Source organism: Aethalodelphis obliquidens, unplaced genomic scaffold (genome assembly GCF_003676395.1).
Source record: "Aethalodelphis obliquidens isolate GAN/ISIS:26980383/991018 unplaced genomic scaffold, ASM367639v1 scaffold42, whole genome shotgun sequence".
In the NCBI taxonomy this organism is placed as follows: domain Eukaryota; kingdom Metazoa; phylum Chordata; class Mammalia; order Artiodactyla; family Delphinidae; genus Aethalodelphis; species Aethalodelphis obliquidens.
The window spans coordinates 12,702,470-12,718,765 of NW_020837986.1; the positions used below are offsets into that span (position 1 = coordinate 12,702,470).

The 16,296-nt window shown below is 56.4% G+C and overlaps 1 protein-coding gene across 3 annotated transcripts in view; it reads left to right on the forward strand.

The window, feature by feature from the left end:
* Positions 1-16,296, forward strand: part of NOL4L (nucleolar protein 4 like) — a 129,042-nt gene that overhangs the window by 40,247 nt on the left and 72,499 nt on the right. For all 3 annotated transcript variants that reach the window (XR_003427165.1, XM_027078606.1, XM_027078605.1), the window contains exon 2: positions 10,970-11,125. Coding sequence is in view for 2 of the 3 variants with exons in the window: in XM_027078606.1 (XP_026934407.1) it covers positions 10,970-11,125 (156 nt within the window). In the remaining variant the exon portion in view is untranslated. The remainder of the gene's footprint in view (positions 1-10,969; positions 11,126-16,296) is intronic.

The following is a 16,296-nucleotide window of genomic DNA, read 5'->3' on the forward strand; positions in this document are numbered from 1 at the left end:
CGTGGGACCCACAGAGCCTCACTGGCTAAGCCAGACCTGGAATCCAGGTCTGATTCCAAAGCCCATGTTCTTTTGGGCCATGCCCCTGTGCCCACCTTCTAGGGCAGGGAAGTCCTACAAGGGCTGCCAATTACATGAGCTGTTTACCTGGGTAAACAGCTGTTGATGAATTCACCGAGTTGGCCAGTAGAGACCCAAGGTTCAAACCTAGACAGGGTGGCTACAAACTCATGTGCTTAACCATGTGACAGGGTGTGCCAAGCACTGTGCCAGAGCAGGCAGAGCAAGCCATGGCCCTGCTCTCAGGCTGGGACCCAGAGCATCCAGCCACTGATCTAAAGCCCTGAAGCTCCACCCGGCAAGAAACGGAGTCTCCCAGCTCCCAGCCCCGGACACCCTGTACCCACCCGCAGCCCCCACTGGAGCCCTGGGGAGCGGGCCACTGGTCCTTCTGTTCTCATCCCAAAAGCAGCACCCAAGCTGTTCCCTGGCTGAGATGCTGATTTGAAGCTTGGTTTGCATGTCGTTTGCACATTACTCAGTTCACGTCAGAAGGTACGAACATCTCCCTTTCCCGGAGAGGGCTGCTGGGCCCCCCTGCCCTCCTCCAGACAGCAAAAATGCCAGCCGGCTAGACAGGGAGCTGCGCCCTGGCCTCTGACAGCACCCGCCTGCTGCCACCTCCCCCATTCCCTCCTGGAGCCAAATTTAGGCAGCTCTGCTACTGAGAGATGCGGAGAGCGGAGGCAGGAAATGGTGAGGTTGGAGACAGCCCGGCCTTGGCCCAGGCAGGGTGGGGCAACCCCAGGGGTGCCCCGTCCCTAAAGCCCTTGGCCCAATGCCCCCCCCCCACTCCTCCTCCCACAGGAATGTGGGCCTGGTTGGGGAACGCTGGGTTCTCAGCTGCAGCCCAGGGTGCTGGCTCCCCTGGCCATGAGGGAGGAGGGAGAGATGGAGGGAGGGAGGAGGTCATGGCCGGGGCAGTGGGGAAGGGATCAGATAGCCTCCTCCTGCCCCAGACACCCGCCGCCACTGGGGACGGGAGCCCGCTCTGCTTCTCAGCACTTCCTGCCCCTCCTTGGCGTGCCCCCCCAGACCTGACTGTGGGGTGGGGGGCAGGAGCCATAGCTGGGCCTGCGGGGACTGAACTCCCCGCCAAAGGCTCCACGAGGCCATCTCCTCCTTGGGCTAGCCTTTCACCTTGGTGGTCTTGGTTCCCCTACCTGGGAAATGGGGAGGCTGGCCTACAATGATTTCTGAGTGGCTACCCTCACTGAGAGCCAGGGTTTCTGGGAGGTCTGGCAGAAATTAGGGACGTGGCAGTGGCTTTAGGCCTAGGAACTTCTATTTCTCAGGTATGGCTAAGAGAGGCAGCTCCTTACTGATGCTGGGACAGGATGTGGGTGGGCTGAAGGGTGAAAGGAGAGGGCCTGGGCTGGATTACAGACCCCAGGAACCTGGGGGTGGAGTTAATAGTGCCGGTAGCTGACAGCATGGATCCTGGGGTCTGAGTGGCTGGGTTTGAATCCAGCTCTTCCACTCTGTTCTCCATGCCTGTGGACAAGTCCCTTCCATTTTCTGTGCCTCAGTTTCCTCATCTATAAGATGGGGGTAATAATCCTCCCAGGGCTGCTGGGAAAGTGAAATGAGGCAGTGAATGCTTGGCACACATTAAGTGCACCACGATGCCAGCCACCAGCGTGATTGTTTTGTCTCCCTGGGCGGTTGGGAGGCCCCTGGAGCTATAACGGATGTGGACGCGATGGGGAGGCGCTGCAGCTTGGTGGTTAAATGGGCATCGGGATGGGAGTTCAAGTCTGCGTGACCCTGGGCAAATGGCCACACCCCGCTGCGCCCTGGGCGGGGAACAGCAGAGGCGCCTACCGCAGAGGGTCTGTGAGGATTACACAGATCAGGCTTGGCACGGCGCCTGGCACATAGCGGGCGCTCCCTGAAGGAGAGTTGGGCAGATCGAATGGTACCGCCCCGCACAAAGGACAGGTGGGCAGCGTCCCAGGAGGGCGGGGAGCGGAGCAGGTGCGCGGAGAGTGGGGAGGCGGGGTCGAAAAAGGGGGAACGCAGGGGCCGGCGGGCGGGCGCGCGCGCGCAGCAGGTGCGTGTCGAGTGGGCGGGGCCCCGCGCGGGCGGGGTCTCCAGGTGAGCGGGAGCGCGCCTCGAGGCCGGAGACTGGGGGAGGCGCTCCGCCCCGGCCCACTCGCCGGAAAGCGTCCCTGTGTCTTTAACGTCCTCCTCCCCGCGTTCCTCCCGCCCCCCCCGCCCCCTTTGTGCGCCCCCCCAGCCGGGCTGCAGCCGCGGAGCCGTCCCCCCTGCACTGACAGCTGGTATCTAATTACTGTGTGAGAATGGAAAGTCAGGCTGTCCCAGCTCCGGGGAGAGGGGATTAACGTCTCCTGCAGAATACACTTCCTCTGGTGGGTTGCCATGGTTACTCTCATTACCTGCCTGCCCGCGAGGAGCCCGCGCGAGCCGCTCCAGCAGGCCCTCCGAACCCGGGCCTGGCGCGCGCGCTCCTCCCGGCCCCTCCTCGCCGAGGCGCACGCGCGTGCGCCGTGGGGGGAGCGCGAGCAGCCTCACCCCCGTCCCCCAGCTCCCCGCCGGAGCAGCTGTCAGTGGCGCGCGCGGCTCGGCCAGTCCCAGCGCGCGCTGTCAACAGTCATTAGCGCGGGCCTTTCCCCTCCCCCTCCAGCCCCTCCTCCTCCCTCCAAGTCTGGGGTGGGGCCCGCACCTGGGGCCCCGCTCGTTAGCGCGCCCCGGCCGCCAGCCGCGGCCCCGAAGGGACCCGCCCGCTGGGTCTGCTTGGCTCAGGGCCGCCCCCTTCCGCCTCACCCCCACCTCAGCGACCCCACTCCCCTGCCCTTGGCCGCGGCGCTCGAGGGAGGCGGGTGCCCAGAATCCTGGAGCGCGCCCCTCCATAGTAGCGGTGACCGCGGTTATTTATGGATATCTCGCCCAGGGTGGGGGCTATTTGTGCATCCTTTGGGTTCCCACAACCTTCCTGTGAGGTGGCGAAAGGCACTGCGCGTATCGTGTCATCTCTGCACAGGAGGAAACTGAGGCCCAGGGTCAGGGCTCATTGTCCTCAGGCCTGTGACTTAACCTTAGAGCACCTGCGCCCTCCTGGCACGCCCAGGCCAGAATTCCTATCCTCCAGGCCCTACCCTATCCTGCTTGAGAGCGCCTTAGCTACTCCCTCCCTCCATCCCTTAAACCAGGGTCATTGCGCCAAGAGGGGGACACGTTGGCCCGCTACACCCCTTTCTCTTCCCACTCCTTCCCCGTTCACCCTTTCCAGACATCCCACAGTTAACAAAACCAAAAAGAAAAAAAAAGGAAAAAGAAAAACATTCAGAGCTGCTTGAAGGGTGGCATCCCTCAAAGGTAGTGCTGTTGTTTGGGGGCTGATCCCCAGCACCTTGCCCTGTGGCCCCGGCGTGTGCATTTCGGTCCCCGGCGTGATTTGAAAGAAGATGGAGGTTCAGCGAAGCAGAAAGGAAGCCTTGGAATATATGAGGCCTGTTCCAGATGGCAGGTGCGATGCGGTGGCGGCTCTGCACTAACAGTTGGAGATTGTGCACAGGGGTGGAGAAGAGGCAACATTAGGTCCTCCACGCCTTGTTTTTGTATTTATTTATTTATGCGGGGGGAGGTCTCATCCCTCCGCCCCATCCAGGCCTACAGAGCTCAGTGCAACCATGGGTCCGAAAATTCTGCTGTGAATCTTTATCTTGGAGTTTTCTGCTTTTGGTTTTGGTTTCCAGTCTGCAGTAAGTAGTGTTCATAATGTAGGGAAATTCAAATACTGTCCTTGTCCCATTAAAGTAACGGCCCCTCTCAGTCATCTGAGTGCCCTTTACAAACTGTGACCGGCTTCTCTTGGAGATTCTGAGGAAAGAATTTCTGGATATTTGGGTGACAGTTTTCATTCTGGTTTTCTGTTCTTTTCGTTCTCTCCATTTAGTTTGCTTTTTAAATTTCATCTCCGCCATTTTCCTTTCCCTCTGAGGACCCTTTGCAGGAAGCTGACTCCTCCCCTTGGGTCTTCTTTCAGCCCTACCAGTAGTTGGAATGAGACTTAGTGGGCACTCCCCAAAAACTGCTACCCCCATTTCCAAAACCTTGGTCCCGCCTGAATTGATTAAAGTGTGGTTTGGGGCACGGGAGGAATGGCCACAGTTCCAGAAGTTGGGAGGAACACGCAGCTAATAGCGTTTGCAGTAGCTTTTGCCTGTAATCTGGCTGGCCCTGATGGGATGGGGCAGCATCTTCACACGTGTCTGTGCAATCAACCTCCTGAAGTCCTGGGCTCCCAAACAAGTGGTAGCTAAGGGTGTGTTTCCCCAGGGGTGGGTTCTGCTCACTGACTTTCTCCTCTGACAGCAATCTCGTTGATTTTTTTTTGAAATAAATTTATTTATTTTTGGCTGCATTGGGTCTTCGTTGCCATGCGCGGGCTTTCTGTAGTTGCTGCGAGCGGGGGCTACTCTTCGTTGTGGTGCGTGTGCTTCTCATTGCGGTGGCCTTTCCCATTGAGGAGCACAGGTCCAGGCGCACGGGCTTCAGTAGTTGCAGCACGTGGGCTCACTAGTTGTGGCACACGGGCTCAGTAGTTGTGGCACATGGGCTTTGCTGCTCCGAGGCATGTGGGATCCTCCCAGACCAGGGCTCGAACCCGTGTCTCCTGCATTGGCAGGCGGATTCTTAACCACTGTGCCACCAGGGAAGCTCGTTGATTTTTACTCTTTGTCGAGAGCTGCACCAAAAGGGCTCATCCTAAGGACTGTTTGCATGGTTTCTTCCTCTACCTTAGGAACCCAATTGAGAAATGTCCCCACTGTTTAGCCTCATTCTCTTAATCATGGACACTTCGTTGCTGGAAGGCATATGCCACTACTATAGTGATGGTGGTGCACTAAACGGCACCCCGGTGGCCTGAAACGGTGAGCCCACTTTGATAAGTGTATAACTTATTACCAGCAAGTGACTTTGAAGTTCCAGTGGAGATGACAGAACTGCAATCCATTAGCAATTGGACCTCACCTGCCATCAAGGGCAGGAGTCCGTTTAATTGGCTTAGTGGGAAGACGGGCAAAACTCAGTCAGATTCAGGAGCTCACCTGAGAGATGACTCCCAACAACAGCCCGCGAGGCCACCCAGGCAGGGGCCTGGGAAGACATGCTCATCTCTCTCCTAGGTTTGCAGCCCTGGGCACAGCAGTCCCCTTTGTGCCGAGCATTCAGATCATTTGAGGAAACTGAGGAAGCCAGAAAAAGACCCGTCAAGGGATGACCTGCTTAAGTATTAATTAATTTTGCCAGGGAGGACTTAAAAATCAGATGTCAGGATGCTGGGCACTCCTGCTCTTTCTATCCATTAGCCACATTAAGCCTCTGGGTAGGTGTTTTGAATTCATACTAATGTTGTCCAATGAGATTCTTTTCTTCCCACCATTAGGAAAATGGGTCTTCCCTGGAGAAGAAAGTATTAATATATTAGGCCTGGCAGCACGGAACATGTTTATTCTTTTTTTTTAAATTTTTTTATTTTTTTATTTTTATTTTTTTATTCTTTTTTTTAAAAAAATATTTATTTGGCTGTGCCACCTGCGGGATCTTCGTTGTGGCATGCGGAATTTTTAGTTGCAGCATGCGGGATCTAGTTCCCTGACCGGGGATCGAACTCGGGCCCCCTGCACTGGAAACGTGGAGTCTTAACCACTGGACCACCAGGGAAGTCCCAGAACATGTTTATATTCATTATCCAATGCCAGTTTCCTTACTAGTTACCTCCCTTTCTCAATCACAGAGACATTCTAATCAGCAGTTCCCCAAATCTGTCATGCATTAGAATCAACTGGGGGGTCTATTAAAATCCTCAGAGTGTCAGATTTGGTAGGTCTGAGGTGGAACCTGAGAATTGCGTTTCTAACAAGTTCACAGGTGATGCCTAGGGGCCACACTTTGCGAACCATTGTTATAAATATTCTGAAATACCAGCCTTGCTTAAGTAGACATTTGGTGGTTTCCTCAATGACTTGCAACCTGGTCTTTAGTTTGGAACCCAGATGGGCTGGTTTTAAGGAAGATGGTAATAACCAAGAAAGTTTGTAGCTCCATGAATTTTTTTTTTTTTTGGCCGTGTTGGGTCTGTTGCTGCGCGCTGACTTTCTTTAGTCGTGGCAAGCAGGGGCTACTCTTCGTTGCGGTGTGCGGACTCCTCATTGCTGTGGCTTCTCTTGTCGCGGAGCACGGGCTGTAGGCAAGCGGGCTCTGGAGCGCAGGCTCAGTAGTTGCGGTGCACGGGCTTAGTTGCTCCGCGGCACGTGGGATCTTCCCAGACCAGGGCTCGAACCTGTATCCCCTGCATTGACAGGCAGATTCTTAACCTCTGCGCCACCAGGGAAGTCCCGCTCCATGAATTTTTAACAACTATTGCCATGTCTGGTTTTGTTGGCCCAAGTCTGGCTGGCTGTTTTTGGAGTTAGCTGTTTCAAAAGGATGTAGTAAGTTACCATGGCAATATTCTTCCCCACACAGGAAGGCCCCAGAGGTCGGTCCTGCACAACTGACCACGTGTTTTTTTTTGTTTTTTTTTTTTGCGATTCGCAGGCCTCTCACTGTTGTGGCCTCTCCCGTTGCGGAGCACAGGCTCCGGACACGCAGGCTCAGCGGTCATGGCTCACGGGCCCAGCCGCTCCGCAGCACGTGGGATTTTCCCGGACCGGGGCACGAACCCGTGTCCCCTGCATCGGCAGGCGGACTCTCAACCACTGTGCCACCAGGGAAGCCCTGACCATGTGTTTTTCATGGATCTTCCCATGCGGTGCTGCTGGGTTCCATTCCATCACTCCTGGTTGGCGTTCCCAGGAAGTGGGGAATAGCCAAGAGGCTCCAGCCCCACTCTTTATCCAGCCTGTAGATGAAGTGAGCTTCCTTTGTCAACCCAGGGCCCAGCTTGCTTAGGGCTGTGGATCAGACTAAGCTAACTTGGGTACAAAGCAGAGGTGGTTGGCAGAGGCATCCCAAGGCTATGCGGAAGGTGCTGTCCACTCCCTAATTAGCAGCTCAAGCGTTGTAGTACTGCGTCTGGATTCTCGGCTAGGAAAGGCATGTCTTTCCTGCAGCGTTTAGCATGAAAGTTATTACCTCTGTGGATGCAGGGCATGGCAGAGCTGTCTGTGGCACGTGACTGCCGTGCGATCCCGTTGTTCTCTTCCCAGGGTTCTCCTTGAAGGCCACACAGATATCCTGGTGTTCCACCCTCAGGGTGTAGTACACATGGTGTCCAGGTGGCCACAGCTCACCAGAGGACAGTTCAAGGTGTGGCTCTGCAGACCTTGTGTGGTTTGAATTCTGGTTGCTACGGGCCCTCTCGTTTCCCGTGTACATTTCTGCAGTTGAGATAGACCGATTACAGGACCCAGGTTTGAACAGCACAGGAGATGACAATCCATTTTTTGTTTGTTTGTTTGCGGTACGCGGGCCTCTCACTGTTGTGGCCTCTCCCGCTGCGGAGCACGGGCTCCGGACGCGCAGGCTCAGCGGCCATGGCTCACGGGACCAGCCGCTCCGCGGCATGTGGGGTCTTCTCGGACCGGGGCACAAACCCGTGTCCCCTGCATCGGCAGGCGGACTCTCAACCACTGTGCCACCAGGGAATCCCCGACAATCCATTTTTAAAGAGGGAGCATCCCTGAATAGTTTCTCTGGGTTAATTTTATGGTCACGTTGGGCCAGGTACAAAGCTGTTGGTTACCCGCGCCTCCCTGTGAATGGAGGTGGGAGGCTGGGACCGAGGCAGGTCAGGCACTGGGCAGTGTGTTTTGCTGTTTAATCTGAGTTCGTTAGTTATACCTTGACTTTAGGAAAGCTTATTCCAAGTATTTGTGACAGCCTTATTAGCATGTTATTTTGCATAAGATTCTGCATCTCTTCTGATGGTGGTTATTACCTCGGGGGACCCCTTCTGTAACCTGAATGGATCTATGTGGCAGATGCCTGACTTACGTTCTTACCTGAGCCTTGGAACATCCAACTAGGACTTTTAGGTTCATTTTACAGGTGAGAGGAAACTGAGTTGTTTTTTTTTTTTAATTAATTTATTTATTTATTTTTGGTTGCATTGGGTTTTCGTTGCCGTGCACAGGCTTTCTCTAGTTGCGGCGAGCAGGGGCTACTCTTAGTTGCGGCACGCGGGCTTCTCACTGCGGTGGCTTCTCTCGTTGCGGAGCATGGGCTCTAGGCGTGCAGGCTTCAGTAGTTGCGGCATGCAGACTTCAGTAGTTGTGGCTTGCAGGCTCTAGAGTGCTCAGTAGTTGTGGTGCACGGGCTTAGTTGCTCCGTGGCATGTGGGATCTTCCCGGACCAGGGCTCGAACCCGTGTCCCTTGCATTGGCAGGTGGATTCTTAACCACTGCGCCACCAGGGAAGCCCAGGAAACTGAGTTTTAAGACGTGAAGAAGTGACCTGTCCAAGGTCACCAAGCTGGTTAGGGGGCACTTTCCATCTCACCTATCTAAAATATTATCTTTCATCAGATTGTCTTTTTTCTCTCTTCCTTCTCATCAAATTTTATCAACTTTTTCCAGAAGTATCTGTGTTCTGGCCTGAAACAATTTTATGAGCAGAGAGTCTATTCACTTGTAAGCAGCGAAACCCATCATTATGCCTCTGGGACTCAGATTATTGAAATCTGGAACTACCCACCCCATTATACTTTTAAAAAATATACCTTTTAAAATTAAGTTTAACAGACACACAGAAAAGTACACAAATTGTAAGTGTTCAGATCAATGGCTTTTTATAAACTGAACCCACCCCCGCTCAAGAAATAGAAACCCAGTTGTATTTTCATTCTTAAGTTTCTTTTGTTTGTTGTTGTCAATGTGAACCTCTGGTTAGCAGTGTATTGTAACTGACCTGTCATAATATTTGTCCCATGCATCTCTGTCACGGCAGTATTTGAAGATCTCCAAAATGCTGGTAGTTACAAGTCAGCTAATGAATTAGTCACTGATGAGCCCAGGACTTCAGAGGGGGACTTCAGATATCCTCAAGACGGAGATAACAGTAACTTCTGAGAGGGTTTAAGAATAGCAGTCATGGAATTTTACAGCTCATCTCATAAGTGAAGCTCAGGGAGGTTGAAGAGTTTGCCTACGATCTCACAGCAAGCAGTCAGGACCAGCAAGCTGCTCTTCCTACACAGGCGCGCGAACACACACACACACACACACACACACACACACACACACGTACCTGCTGAGAAGTCCCCATTGCAGTGGATGCAGGGCCAGTGGGGTCACCACCCAGGGTCATCACTCATGGACGCTGCCCACTAGCCCTAGTGTTTGGTCCCTACGTCCCAGATGCCCTTCCTTTCCACCTGCTCTCAAGTGGGCCACTGGCAAAGAGATAGCCCTGCTATCCTATCATGGCACGTTGAGAAAATTGCTGGATAAAAGCAAACCCTGCCTGTGCCCAGAATGTATTGTGAGTGAGTGTCCCATTCAGCGTGCCCTCGATTCTCCCTGGACGACAAAGACCAAAGTCCTGAGCCGGCTCTGACCCTTACCAGCCACCATCCCACAGGCAGGTCCTGACCCTAACGGTCTCCCAGGCTTGTCGCGATGTTCAGCCCCGTCCTGGCTGGGGGAAGCTTGGCAATGGGCAAAGCACTTCTTAATGACAATATTTATCCAGCAGTTTCTGTGGCCAGGCTTGGTGCTAAGTGCCGCGCACACATTTCACTTACTCCTCTCTGCAGCTTATGGGAAAGGTGCTTCCGTTATGCCCAGCCTCTAGGTAAAGGACCTGAGGCTCAGAAAAGCAAAATACCTGCTGAGGGTCACACAGCCACGTCAATGATGGGGCCCCATTGCAACTGGAGAAGTGTGTGTCTAAACTACCCTGCCTGGCTGCCGCTTACAACCACCCAGTCATTCAGCAGCTGTTTATTGAGCCTACTGTGTGCCAGGCATTGTGCTCTGCGCTGGGGAGACAGCTGTGAGCCCCCAGAAGAACACCCCCTTTCCCCCTCCAGAGAGCCAACGTTCTTGAGTGGGATCCTTGGGGAAGAATTCTACTGGAGATGTGTGTTTTGAGCACTCTTGGAGAAGAGCCTGCCTCCTTTTTCCCAGATTCCCTCCCAAACACTGCTTGCTCTTCCTCTTTGAAACCCCCGGGGCCCTCCAAGGCTCCACTCTGGGAGATGGTGGCTGAAAGCCCAGTGTCCCTGAGATCCTGGCACTCCTTTTTGGGGCCAGCTGACAGCACTCGTGCCAGCCCAGTAAGAGGCTCGGGGGGTCCACGGTCACCCCACTCCTGTGGCCCTGCCACCTCCACGTGGCCTTGTGTCTGTCATTCTCTACGTCTCCACACACAAAGAGCCCGGGTGCCGTTGCCGGCGCTCAGCTGCTGGAGTGGGGAGGTGGGCAGCGGTGAAAAGCTTTTCTGAAATGCCAGGGCGAGGCAGGAGTCACCCAGGTGATCTGAGCCGTTTCCCTGGGACCCTAGCCCCCGACCACAGCGAAAGGTGACTGCTAATTGGGGAGCTCTGGATGGAGCCGCATCTAGTTAGCACCGCCCCCCTCCCCAGAGGCTTCCAGGATGGTCTTGGCACAGTGTGTGATTCGAAAGCTCCCTTCTGAGCCTGGCACAATCTGTCTGAAATTGTGAACATGGTGGCTCTTGGTTTTTTAATTTGTTGTTTTTCTCTGCCCATTGTTTCCGGCAGATTTAGTAGCAGCAGCCACCCTTGACTCTGGAAGCCCCCTCCCTGCGGCCCTCTCAGCAGGCTCCTGTCCCCCAGCCCCCCAGACCTACCGTCGGAGGCCTTACGGGGTCAGCGAGCAGCGGTGTCCCTGCCCCTGACCCACTGCCCAGCCACAGGGCCCAGCTCTCACCCTGCCATCATCCCTGACACTAACACAGCTTGTCCACCCTGTCGCAGGGGGCAGATGGCCTGTCGGAGCCGGAGGGCATCTCTCTGAAGCGGGTCGCTGTGGTGGAAGATTTCTTTGACATCATCTACTCGATGCATGTGGAGAGCTCAGCGGAGCCAGGCAAAGCCCCCAAGCACGCTGGGCAGAAGAAAACCTACCGAGCGGTGAGATTTCTGTCTCTTTGCCTCTGCTGGCAGCCCCAGGCCTTGGCAGGAGGCCATGGGATCCGCACATGTTGGGCAGGGGGGTGGGGCAGGGAGCTGAGGCGTGATGAAACAGCCTTTGGGGACCCAGGGGGGCACAGGGCAAGGGCATGGCAGCCAGAGATGGCTCCTGGGGCGAGGGGGCGGGCTCTGTGGTCTGAGCACAAAGGAGAAGCAGGTTGAAGGGAGTGAGAGGGAGGGAAGGAGAGGGATGAGGGAAGGAGGAAAGCCCTCCTCTTCCTGGTTTCTGCTTCACTCCATCCCCCCAGCCCCAGCCTGGGGCCGCAGTTGGGGGTGGGGTGGCTAGATAATAATAATCATCAGAGCAAATGCTTCCATGGCATTTACTGTGTGCCAGGCCTGTCCTGAATACTCCTATGTGTGAGTTCATTCAGCCCCCTACGACCCTGTGAAGTCAGTGCTGGAAGTTCCCCAGGGGAAGTCTGAGGACCTGGGCCTCACCCTCTAGGAAAGCACAGTTCGATTTGGGGTGGGGGGGCTGAGAGCAAAACCAAGATACGAGAAAGAGAAATGTGTCCAAGACTAGCTTTGAGGGAGCAAGAACCCAGGTACGCCTGGTCGCTCAGCAAAGGCCCCTCCAGACACCAACTTTCAGTGCTAAGCCAGGGGGGCTTCATGGAGAAGGTGGCAGGTGAGCTAGCAATCTAAACTTTGGGTAGACAGAAGAGAGCAGGGTGGGAAACATCACACACCGGGCAGTGGAGGGGATGGTGGCCGGAGCAGGAGGGGCCTGCCTGGGTTCTGGTCCTGCCCCCCGCCATTGACCCCCATTGCCATGGCTCATGCCCGGCTCTGAACCACTTGTCTGGCACCCACCACTGAACCAGTAAAGCCAAGCACTTGATGTTCATTCAAGCCTCACAGCAGTCCTGTGACAGAGGTGCTGTGGCCCATTTCACAGTCGAGGAAACTGAGACCCAGAGAGGTAGGCTACCGCTCTAAGGTCACACAGCACTGAAGTGGCAGTCAGCTCTGCGTTGACTTTCTCTCTGGCTTCCTAGAGACCTGCCCCTCTGTGATGGGGCTACCTCACCCAAAGCGGATGCGAACCCTCCAAGTTCTTTTATAAATACCCTTGGAGTGCAGCGGAGGTGGCCTGTATAAGTCTATAGTTTCCCCATATGGCCTGATTTTTAAAAAAAAAAATCCAATAATCTGGTTTGTCCTTGTCCTCAGAAGATGGCCTTTGCTCTAAATGAGTCTTAAGGATGGACCCGCATGACAAGGACCTCAGAGAGATGAGGGGTCGGGCTGAGGGAAGCAGGAGATGATTGTCCTATCTGCCCCGACCTCTACTGCTTCTCAGCACTTGTGCGCTGGGCAACGGCTTGTGGGAAGGGAGTTCTGAGGGTATTTCCACCGGAGGGTCATAAATGGAGGGAGGGATACCCGAGCTGGGGCCTGTGTGGGCCCCTTGGTACTGATGCAACCCCGCACACTTTCTCAGCGTTGAATTTGCCTTGCTGGGAGCCGGCACGTGCCAGGCTCTGCGCTCAGCACGTCCCCTGCACCAGCTCTCTGAGCCATCACACGGATGAAGCAGGTGCTGCTGTACCCCCATTTTACAGATGAGGAAAGCGAGGCTCAGAGAGATGAATAAACCTGCCTTGAGGTCATCCAGCTGATGTTCAGAGCCAGGCAGCTGTCCCAGAGCCCACACCCTGAGCACCACACATGCCACCTCTCTACAAACCTCCTATGGCCAGCTAGTGGGGTCCGCTGACTTGCTTGTACCAACCAGACCTCATGATTTCCCTGGTCCCCTGGGTGCCCAGCCCCCAGTCTCGCCCTCGGGCACTTCCTGGGTGTTTACGAAGGCTGGGGTCTTCGAGCTCTGTGCTGCGGAGAGGGCGGGGCTGGCTGCACCCGCCAGGCTCTGCGTCTCTGGGCCAAGCGGACGTCCAGCCCTTGGCTCTGCGCTTCCTGGCTTCTCGTCCATATGCCCGCCGCGTGCCCCACTTCCCGCTGCCCAGCCTGGAGCTGGCACATGACTGGCAGCGAGCCAGCTGGGCTGCGTGCAGAGCTGGAATTTCAGCAGCAGGGCCAGGGCTGAGGGAGCAGGCCAGGCCCTCCTGCAGTGGGTGTGAGGCCGGGGGGCCGCCGTACCCCCTTCCTCCCCTGTGTGCCTCCTCTCCCTTCCCCCCTCTTCTCCATCTGTCACCCTTCTCGTTGCCACCCTTTTCCTTTTGGGGGGATGGGGCGGTGCCCGCATGCTTTTGTCCTCCTCTTTTCACCTGCTCCCATTTTCCTCAGCCCAAGCCTAGCTCTTCAGCCCCATCCATGCCTGTGGAAAGAGACCCGCCCCCGCCCCCAAAGGAAACTCCGTGCTGCTGGGTGCAGAGAGGCACAGCCTGGCGCTGCGGGCTTTGCGTCAGGCCCTTCGGAGGGGTTTTTGGACCTGCCTGTGTGTGCTTTACCAAACGTGAATCCTGGGACTGCCTTGCTGTCTCTGGGGACACCTGGGACCTTCCAGATTCTTACAGGCCTGGGGTGCCTGAGGGAGCCGGAGCCTGGAAGGGAGATGGGCAGGCTTGTTCAGGGCGTGAAAGGAGGCGCATTCTTCAGTGGGCAAAGGACTTTCTAGGGATCAGAGAGGGCAGGTAATGAGCTTTTCTGAAACCGGAGGTCTCTGAGCCAGGGGTGGATGGCTGTTTACGACGGACAATACAGGGGAGTCCCATCTTGGGCAAGAAGCCCCTGCCTTACTTTGCCTCTGACGCAGCGTGACCTGAGGTCCAGAGGATCCCGGGGAGTCGTGCCAAGGCAGGGGTGTGGGTTCTACAAAGTTCGCTGAAGCCACATAGAGGACTGGTCCTTCTTCAAGGGGCATTTCTGGTGTCTGCACCCATCTGAATTAGGGTGATCCCCTTTGCTTCCTTCCTCTTTCCCAGGGTGCTAGTAGGCTAGATCGGGTTCTGGAGTCCTGATCTGGCTGCCCAGACCACTTTGGAGCTGGGGCCAGATGTGGTCAGCAGCTGCTGCAGGCCCACCACGTGCTAATCCACCCGCAGGGCAGAAGGAGGATCTTGTAAAGTGGTGCAAATCCCCCCAATTGGCCTCATCTGTCTTTGTTGACCTCTGAGTTGGGGACCGAAAATGGGGCCTTGCAAGTCAGCAACTCTGCAAATAGCTTCTGCTCTCCCTGCCAGCGAAATCTCACTCAGTTTTTACTACTAAGAAAAACGTGAAAGGCGCATTCATTTATGTGTTTCAGTGTCCAGGCAGGAGGCCTGAGCGTGAGGCAACAGACAGTCCAGGGGCTCCAAGGGCAGCTGGGTGGGGACAGGGGTCCTGGAGCTTCCCCTCTTAAGTGCAACAGCTCCATCTTTATCTGTGTCATGTTTTGGGCTTCAGGATAAGAGTCTATTTCCAGAACACTGTCTGTAGCTCTAAAACTATCTGAAAACCACCATCCTACTGACCAGGGCATCAGCTGGGATGGTCCTCCTTGTTTCAGCTCATCCTGTGGGTCCTGTGGCCTTGGGCATCTGTGCAGTCAAACAAATGGAGGTCCCATTTCTCATGTGGACAAGGCAGGAGCATGAACCAAAAGATGCCCACAGGAGGTCGAAGGCCCCAGTGGGGGAAGGCATCGTCCTCCATTCGGGTCCCTGCAGCAGCGTGGAGCTGGACTCTGCACTTTACTGGCTCCCCGGGGAGCGCTTAGCGAGGCTGCAGACATTCCAGCCACGCAGGGCAGGGCTTCCCTCCCGGGCCCTCGGAGAGCTCCAAGGACTTCTTACCCACCCGCCTTTGGTCCAGCCCACCTGCCCGTCCATGGGACCCAGGGCCAGAAGGCGTGTGCCCGGTGCGCCACCTCCCTGTGGCACTCCGGCCAGCCTTTGCATACTGCTGGGTCCCTGCCAAGGCCGGGAGAGCTGGGGCTGCCACTCCGGCCCCTGGGTAGGACGCTCTCTTGTAACTGTCCCTGTGCCCGCAGTGGGCCAGGCGGCAAGCAGGGCCTCTGCCTATGCCACAGGCAGCCCTCAGCAGAGCAGCCCACCCAGGAGGCTCTCCCTGAGCCCTGCAGAAACTCTGTCTCTGCCCAGCGGCCGGTGAGCTCCGGGTAGTAAAGTAGGGCTTCTTTCCCCATGGTGTCACCCTTCCTTTCCCAGCAGACTGCAACCCTCCTCCTCCACGCCCTCACCTCAGCTCTTCTGGGGCCTGACCAGAGAGGCCACACCTCGGGCACCTAGGAGGTCGTCTGCTGGCCCAACTGAGCCTTGGCCCTCTGCTTGGCACAGCGGGCATCCTCCCCTCTTACCCGTTGACTCCTGCAGCCGTCAGCCCCTCAGCAGGACCCATCCCTCCCGACCCCGCAGGCCCAAGAGGGACCTGCCACCCCTAAGACTACCAGGCAGCCCCTGGCCGGGGATGAAGATGTCCACATGCGTGGCAGGAGAGCCCCCGTGCCTCGGCCCTCACACCCTCCCATCCACCAGCTCCAATCAGAGAGCAGGGCTTTGCCCTTGTCCCTGACCTCCAGAGGAAGGCAATCAGACAGGGAATTTGGAAGGGAGATAACTCATCAAGGAGCCTGCCTGCTCCACAGAGCATCAAATCAGCTGAGAAATAACAATTGTGTCACCAAGATCAACTCTGCATTTGTAGCCGGCCACCAGGCAGGAGCGGCCCCTGGAGCTCCGCAGGCAGCACAGCCTAAGCTGGTCCTCTGACGGCCTGGCCGCAGCCGGGGGGGCCCCCTGGCACCCCCCCAACCCCATCCATTCTGCCTCACCCCGCCCTGCTTCCTAGCCACCACAGAGATGGGGCTGGGCACGTGTCCACCCCGCAGGAGCAGACCAGGTGCGTCCTGGAGAGCAGCCCCTCCTACTGTGGGCTGACCAGCACCCTTGGCCAACTTTCCCGACTGGGCTGCGGCGAGAACGGCGGAATGCTAGGGTGGTGCTGCCCCTTAGTGGACAGGAGTGGAAGGGCCTGGGCTCTGGGAAACGTGAAAACCAGCAACTGGGCAGCCACCGGCCTCAGCCGGGAAACCCGGGTCCAAGAGGTCCCTCTGGGCCCCTCAGGCAGCCAAACCAGGACCAGTGGGTTTCTCAAAACCCAGAACAAGAGGAGAGGACTGAGCTTCTGGGCCCACACCCCGCTCT